This window comes from Triticum dicoccoides, chromosome 3B (genome assembly GCF_002162155.2).
Source record: "Triticum dicoccoides isolate Atlit2015 ecotype Zavitan chromosome 3B, WEW_v2.0, whole genome shotgun sequence".
Taxonomy (NCBI): domain Eukaryota; kingdom Viridiplantae; phylum Streptophyta; class Magnoliopsida; order Poales; family Poaceae; genus Triticum; species Triticum dicoccoides.
The window spans coordinates 693,707,723-693,716,111 of NC_041385.1; the positions used below are offsets into that span (position 1 = coordinate 693,707,723).

Genomic DNA, 8,389 nt, shown 5'->3' on the forward strand with positions numbered 1-8,389 from the left:
TGGGCATCATTATCATTTGTTAGTAGTTACTTTTGTTCTTGAGGTCACGGGAGAAATCTTGTTGCAAGTAATCATGTGAACTTGATATGTGTTCAATATTTTAATGGTATGTATGTTGTGATTCCCTTAGTGGTGTCATGTGAACATCGACTACATGACACTTCACCTTATTAGGGCCTAAGTGAATGTAGTTTGCATTAGTTATTAGATGATGGGTTGCGAGAGTGACAGAAGCTTAAACCCTAGTTTATGCGCTACTTCGTAAGGGATTGATTTGGATCCAAAAGTGTAATGCTATGGTTAGATTTCATCTTAATACTTTTCTCGTAGTTGCGGATGCTTGCGAGGGAGTTAATCATAAGTAAGATGTTTGTTCAAGTAAGAACATCACCTAAGCACCGGTACACTCACATATCAAATTATCAAAGTAGCGAACACAAATCAAACCAACATGATGAAAGTGACTAGATGAAATTCCCGTGTACCCTCAAGAACGTCGACCGTTTTGGCCTGTCCTTTGCCTCAAAAGGATTGGGCTACCTTGATGCACTTTTGTTACCATTACCATTACTTGCTCGTTACAAATTATCTTACTATCAAACTAGTTATAACTTATAATTTCAGTGCTTGCAGAGAATACCTTGCTGGAAACTACTTGTCAGTTCCTTCTGCCCTTGTTGGGTTCTACACTCTTACTTATCGAAAGGACTATATTGATCCTCTATACTTGTGGGCCATGAATTGAGTTTAGTGTTGTGCTTTAGCCACAGTCGGACACTATCTCTACTAGTTAGCAATGCATCTATCCATCGAGAAGTCAAGAGTTTGAATCCTTGCATGCCATTTCCTTTTTCCCTGACATTTGTACCTTCGTTCAATAACTACGAATAGGCCAACCCATTTGTAAATCAATCTATCGAAAATATGTTGAACAAATACTAATCAAGCATTTGAAAAATGTTAAATGTATATTGAAAAATATAGACCATGTATTTAAATTTTGATTATGTATATAAAAATATTAATCAAGCATTTAAAAAAATGTTGAACAAGTATTCGAAATAGTTAATCATGCAATTTATTTTTTCAAAAAATTGTATAGAAGAAACTGTTGACCATGTGTTCAAAAAATGTTAATGTTTCATTTAAAAAATAGTATTCAAGCATTTCAAATATGTTATATGTGTACAGAAACAATTATGACCATGTATTAAAGATCCTGATCTTGTATGTGACAAGTATTAATCAAGCATTTGAAAAAAATAAAATAAAGTGTGCATAGGAAGAATTATTGACCATAAATTCAAAAAATGGTTATCATGTATTTGAAAATAGTTAATCAAATTTGAAAATTGCTAAAATCTGCATAATATTGTTTACCATGTATTTGAAAAATTTTAATTTTTTGTTTGAAAAATGTTAAACGTAAATTAGGAATTTTTTGTGACATATATAAAATGATGTAGAATTGAAACCAAAAGAAACAAGGAAAACCAAAAAAAATTAAAACTTAAAAAGAAAAAAAATAAACCAAAGAAAAAAGGAAAGGAAAAGTAAAACTGAAGAAATAAATGAAAAAAGGATGGAAAAAATGGTGAAAATTGATGAAGAAACTATGAAAAAGAAAAAATGAAAATCAAGAAAGAAACAAAGAAGCATAGAAAAAATGGGAAAATGAGTAAGAAGAGAAAAACAAAAGAAAGGAAAAAAGGGAGAAAAAAGGAAACAAAACAAAAAATAAACTTGGAGAAAACCAAATAAAATGAGAAAAAGAAAAGAAACAGAAAAAATCCAGTAAATACAGAAAAAGAAATGAAGAAACGGGTGAATAAAGAAAAACAAAAAAAACAGTGCAAAAACCGGCTCATTTCCTCCTAGTCGGTCACTCCGTGCTTATTTATCACGAACTCGATGTTAGGTCAATGCCAACAGTGCTACGAAGCAACCAAGAAATTGCATGAGATATTCACTAGTGGGTCGACCCGTTACTGTACACGGTTCACGCGCGAGATCATTCCATCTCACGTGAAGCAAGGTATATTCGTCGTGGGAGGTCCTAATCGGCGCTGTAACCGGCAGGTGCCGATACTGGCGCTCACGCGCGCGCACGATGTTTAATTGGCCCATGTAGAAGGTCCCTCGTTTGTGTCTCGCTGATTTCCAGTTGCTCGATCGATTTGCACTGGTTGCAGTTGACCAGTTGATCAGTCAACCGTTAACTTTGAAAAAGAAATGAAAGAAGTAAAAATAATAAAAAATCACAAAAAAAAATATTGTGATCAATTTTATTCATGGATTTTAAAAAGATCACAAAATTCGAAAAAGTTAATGAATTTGAGAAAAAATGTAGAAAAATCAAAAATATATAATAAATCTTTGATTTTGGAAAAAGTTCATCGAACTAAAAAAAACATGAAATTTGAAAATAATTTCATCAATTTTGAAAAGAAGTTTATGAAATTTGATAAAAGTAATTTCATAAAATTTGGAAAAAAAAATATTGATCTTGAAAAATAATTCGAATTTGATTATTTTGCAAATTTGAAAAAATTCATCATTTTTTAAAATATCATCTAATTGGAAAAAGGTTCATTAATTTTGAAAAAAGTTCATCGAATTTGAGAAAATAGTCCGTGCATTAAAAAATTAATAAATAAAAAATAAAAAAGATGAAAGAAAAGAAAGTGAAAAAGAAATACAGAACCACATAAAAATGGTTCAAGAAAAAACACAACGTAAAAAGGAAAAAAAACAGGCTAGAAGCTTTGCAAAACCGGCGCTTTCGCGAACCAAGGAAAGTATAAATAGAAATAAAAGGAAGTTTCTATGCACAAGTTTTTTTAGACAATTCCACAAAGCTTTATTAATTCATCACAATGTTTACAAGGACAGACGAAAGATTTCCTGGGTGATCTAACCAAACATGACGGGTAGCTCCCAGGGTAAAGTGTACGCTTCGCTAAATTGTGAGCTTCAAAATTTGAGCTCCTATGTTCATGAAGGACATTACAGAAAGTAAAAGAAAGAGGGTGGCTTATAATCTCTTGAACTATAGCCCCATAACTCGCCATATTTCGCTTCTGAATGTCGTCGACCACCATCTTGCAATCCGATGGCACATGAATTCTATGGATATAGAGATCATCTACTAGATCCATAGCTTCTCTAACCGCCAATGCTTCAAGTGTTGTTGGGTTCGAGATATATCTGAAAACAATGGCAGAAGTGCCCATATAACCACCTCTCTAGTCCGTGCAGATCACTCCAATCGCCCCAAAACCAAGACGCGACACCGCCGCATCCGCATTCAGCTTTGCACATTCGACCTCCGGCAGAAGCCAGTGAGGTATTTGCTGTGGTATAGTACTAGCCGGTCATTTCTCTCTGGACGTAGAGATCCCGAGATTGAAACCCTCGCGCGCACCATTTTTTGTTTTAAAGCAGAAAAAATGGAAGGTAATGGGCCGGCCAGCTTGAAGAGGGGGTGTGCGCCTGTTGAGCGCCTGAAGCGTCAAATAGGAATGTCAGTCGCCGCGCCCAAAGTTGAAGACGAGGATTTCTCTAAAAAACGGTAGACCTGGGATATATTCGGGAATATCCTCTCCTCTTTTTTTCTTCCTTGCACTACTATTTTTTTTGTAACAATCCATAGGAAAAGGTGGAGTGAATGCTACACCTACGAGCTCCTATTGGGCGTTGTAGGCGCCCGTTGGAGAACTGGCGCCTACAGCGACCAGCCATGGGCCGCAGCCCATTAAAAGATCGCTCGCTCGCTCCCTTTCTGTTCGCTCGCTCGCTGGATGAAGAAAAAAAGACTCGCATCGCTGGCTTTTTTGGGCTGTGCCGTGCTGCTCGTTCAGGAAAAAGACCGACCTCCGGTTTTTACAAGTTTGAATATGTTTGCGAAAAAAATTCATATATTATTAAGAAAAGTTCATCGATTTTGAACAAGAAACTTCACAAATCTGAAAAATGTTCATCAATTTTCAAAAAGTTCATCTGATTTGAAAAAAGTTCATCAGATTAAAAAAGTTCATCAAATTGAAAATAGTTCACTGGATTTGGAAAAAAAGGTTCATCAAATCAAAAAAAGTTCACTGGATTAAAAAAAAGTTCATCGATTTGAAAAGAGTTCATAGGATTTTAGAAAAAGTTCATCGATTTGAAAAAAGTTCATAGAATTTTAGAAAAAGTTCATCGATTTTTAGAATAAGTTCAGAAAAATGTTCAGAAGTTCATTAACGCTACTCAGTTTTGCCACTAAACATTTTCACTACTCAAAAATGCCACTGTTCTGTTAGATCAAGCTCAAAAAGACCATTTTCACCGTTACCGTTTGGTCAATACACGTTGACTAAAGGTAGATGACCAAACTATCCCTCTCCCATCTGTAAGGGGCGCATGAGAAAAACAGAATAAAATTTGGGAGGGTCGGGTACACAAGCGCGCGAGCTAACCAACTCAGCCATGGAAACGATTCGGTACATGAGGAGATACAAGCCTTATATACTGGTATCTGAACGTAACTAAACAGAACCTTATCAAATCCTTGACCCGATCTGTTCGTGGCAGTTTCCCCAACCATCACTGCCGCCTGCCAAACTCCTCACCTGGCACCACCGGTCGCCGGGCTGCCCACCCAGCTCCGGCGTGCCCCCACTCGCTGCAGTTGCGGCGCCTCCTGCCGAGTGCTGCTGCCCATCGTAGCTTCGACTCTTCCTCCCGCCCGGCACCGCCACCGGAGGCAGGCAGCTCCGGCGCTTCTGCCGGTTGAGTCCGCAGCTCCTCCCGAGTCTTGAAGTGCAGTTGTTCCACGGCAATGGCGACGGACAGCAGGACCGAACCGGAGAGTTGCGTCGGCCACATGACGCCCCAAGATGATATAGGCTCTGAATTCCTGCATTTGTGAGTATACTGATTCTCAGTGTGCGTGTGTGGTTCAGTATAGCTTGTAGAGGTCGAAATTTGTACGCAGAATTTGTAGTAGCTGACTTTGTCTTACTGATAATCGCATGCAATTTAATACTACTTGTGTTCCTGATGGTCAGGATGGATGCGAACACTACTTGTATGCTGACAGTTAGGATGGACATGGCGGTCTGCTCATTTGTTTATGTCTACTCGTACCAGACAGATTCTTCCAGCCGGCCAGCCACTCATGCAGATCTGTTGTCCAAACTAACTTTTAAACTCAAGCTCAACTAGCTAGCAACAAGAAAAGATACGAGACATTGCTGTGTTGGATTATTATTCCATGTAAACATATAAGGGATATATCTCCAATTTAATCACAACATCTCGTTAGCTCAGTCAATTAGCTCGCACCTATTTGGAGGTCGTGGTCTTGGGTTCAAAACCCCACGACACCAATTTCGGGATATGGGTATTTTTGTCATCTACCTTCAGTCAATGTGCATTGACCAGACGGTAACGGTGAAAAATGGTATTTTTGAGTTTGTGTCTAACGAAAGAGTGGCATTTTTGAGTAGTGAAAATTTTTAGTGACAAAACTGAGTAGTGTTATACAACCGATGGCAAAACTGATAAAAACCCGGCATCAAACACAGGAAACAAAAAGGTATAAAAATACGGAAAGGAGGCTTGTATTCACAAATCAAGGCAGTGGCGTAGTGGTCTGGTAGTTTTCTACCAACTGAGGGATAGTTGGTTCGATTCCTGGTTGTGCACGTTTTTCCTAACTCTCCTTTTTTGAGTTCGAAAACAGGGGGCGAAATGGGAATTGGGCCGAGCCTAGCAAGCGCCGCTGTAGGCGTCAGTTTGCAGAAACAGCTATAACCGGCGGCTGCAGCGTCAAAAAGGAAATGCCGAAAAGTAACATAGGAGTTTTACGTAAAAGCTGATGTGGAGAAGACTAATTGGGCCAGAATTAGCAGCTGGAGCCCACCCCGGTGAAAATCAGGGGGCCAAGAGGATTTGTTTGGAAGGCTTCGTAGGTCTTCGTAGTCCTTCGTAGATGTAGCATTATTGGATAGAGAATCCCGGGGCGTGGAGAGCTCCACCTTCCACCTCCTTCTATCGTTGCACGGAGCTCAAGCTCTTGCCCGCATTGCGCTCCTCCGCCTCCAGCAGCACTGCTCCCTCCTCCAAGTCTCCACCTCCCACCTCCCAACCCTCCTCAGACCCCCGCGGAACCCTCGCCGGAGCCAACCCTCGCCGCCAAATGCGGCCAGGACCCCCAGCCCCTCCATAACCCCACCCCCCGCCGAGCCAATCTTGGCGCGGAATGCGGCGGCGGCGCCCTGGCGAGGCGAGCTGCTGCTCCTCCTCCCCGCGGCCTGGCCGCTGCCGGCCCTCGCGGCCGAGGCCGACGGCGGCGGCGGGAGCAAGGTGAGCCTCGAGTCCATCGTGCTGGCCGTCGACGACTTCAACAACCGGAACCCCTTCTTCGTGGCCGGGGTGGTGTTCGTCTGGCTGGTGGTGCTCCCGCTGGCGCAGGAGTACTTCAAGAAGTACAAGGCCGTGGGTGCCCTCGACGCCTTCCGCAAGCTCCGCGACGTGCCGGAGGCGCAGCTGCTGGACGTCAGGCGGGGCAGCAGCGTGCGGTTCATGGCGCCGCCCAACCTCAGGCTCGTCGAGAAGAGCGCCGTGCAGGTGGAGTTCGACGAGGAGGACGAGAAGCGGTTCCTCGGGGAGGTGCTCGCGAGGTTCCCGGACCCGGCCATCCCGGTGTGTGTGTGTGGGAACCGAAATCAATAAACCTACACACACGGACTATTATGGGGCTTTTACTTAATCTTTCCAACTAACTAACCTCTTCCCCCTGATTTTCTGGGCTGGAGCCCGCCCTGATCCCCAACTTCCAACCCAAGCCCCCACGATAGCCAGTCCATTGATCCTGTGAACCCATTGCTCGGCCGAAATATACCACTCCCCCAAAATTATTTCCGGGATAGGCCGTTTTATGGGACTTGCATAGGGTCTCGGTCCCGCAAAACGACAATTATTTTAGCGAAGAGCTGATTTGTGGGATCTACTAGAGATGCTATGCTTAGCACTCAAATTTTGGTACTTTCATCTGTTTTAATTTACAAGAACCCCTCACATGTTGAGTCTAATTGTGACCATTTTTTATCAACAAATTATTAATCATGCACCGCTAGGAACTTCTTTGTTATGGCATATGAATGAAAAACTAAACCTTGTGTGACAAAATTACGATCAAGGTTAAAAGTGTTGAGTTGTATATTTTGTACATTATGTAATGTAGCATTGTCTCGGTGTACCGATCCTAGATTGTAGGATCTGGGCTCCCTCCCGCATGACCTGCGTGCCTAACTCTCGGGACTCTCTCTCCCTCTCTATGTAAACTCTGGTTGTAACAGAAACACTCAAGAAAATAGCAATACAGTTTCCAACTTGGTATCAGTTGCTAGGTTTTCCCCATGGCTGCGGACGATCTCTCCTCCTCCTTCGCCGCCATGAGCTCCGCCACGTCGCAGGGCTCCCTCTCCTCCTCCTCCTCCTCGACGCCTGCTGCCGGCACCACTCCGGCCAACGCCTCCACCCCCCCTTCGTCTTCGGCACCTCCCCAGCCCTCTTCAGCGGCTCCTCTCCTGCCACGGCATCCCAGTTTGCCCCTCTCCTCACCGCCGCCGGCTCCTCTCCAGCGCCATCGCCGACCTCCCCCCTAACCCATCCTATCTCCCGCGACCACATCACGAACCACATCAAGTTTCTCCTCAATCCCGCGGATCACAACTACCATAAGTGGAAAACTTTCTTTCTGATGGTTCTCGTTCGCTATGGCGTCTCCTACCTTCTCGACCATCCCCCCATGCTCCGGCACACTATCTCGAGCTCGACGCCCACATCGTCCTGTGGATCTATGCCACCCTCTCGGACACCATGTGTGACCATGTGGTCGGCGCCACCACCACCTACGCCCTATGGCACAAGATCAAAGACTTCTTTCTCGCCAATCGCGATGCTCGCTTCATGATCCTCAACCGCCAATACAGAAACCTCAAACAGGGTGATCTCTCTGTGTCCGAGTACGCACGCCGTTTGAAGCTCCTCACCGACGCTCTCGCCGACATTGATCGTGCTGTTACCGAGGTGGATCTCACCACCCAATTTCTTCATGGCCTCGACAAGCGGCTCAACACCATCCGCGTCGTCCTCGGTGACCAGGGCCTCCCCTTCGACACCGTGCTCTCCCGCGTTGTTCTCGCGGGGGAGTCGCAGGCGCAGCGCGCGGCTGAGGAAGGCGCCTCTGCGTTCGCCATGGCGGGCGGCAGCTCTTCAGGCGCTGGCTCCTCGGCCGGCCCCTCTGGTGGTCGCGGCAACGGCGATCGCTCCTCTGATCGCGCCCCGGACGCCACCCATCCGTCGGCCCCCTCCTCTGGCCGCGGGCGCGGTGATCCCTTGC

General features: G+C 44.3%; 1 protein-coding gene across 1 annotated transcript; it reads left to right on the forward strand.

Moving 5' to 3' along the window:
- The first annotated feature begins 4,819 nt into the window (after positions 1-4,819).
- LOC119279814 (rhodanese-like domain-containing protein 4A, chloroplastic) lies at positions 4,820-7,351 on the forward strand. Its single transcript, XM_037560922.1, has 4 exons — positions 4,820-4,905; positions 5,049-5,123; positions 5,726-5,832; positions 5,975-7,351. Exons 1-4 carry the CDS (start codon positions 4,820-4,822, stop codon positions 6,715-6,717), a joined length of 1,011 nt encoding a protein of 336 aa, XP_037416819.1. The 3' UTR covers positions 6,718-7,351.
- Positions 7,352-8,389: the final 1,038 nt, after the last annotated feature.

What these genes read in the sequence shown, in the direction of transcription:
- LOC119279814 (XM_037560922.1), top strand. Translation starts at nt 4,820, where the DNA reads ATGGCGACGGACAGCAGGACCGAACCGGAGAGTTGCGTCGGCCACATG. An exon ending in TCATTTGTTTATGTCTACTC is followed by an intron (nt 5,124 to 5,725) that starts GTACCAGACAGA and finishes GTTCGAAAACAG; the next exon opens with GGGGCGAAATGGGAATTGGG. An exon ending in CAAAAAGGAAATGCCGAAAA is followed by an intron (nt 5,833 to 5,974) that starts GTAACATAGGAG and finishes AGTCCTTCGTAG; the next exon opens with ATGTAGCATTATTGGATAGA.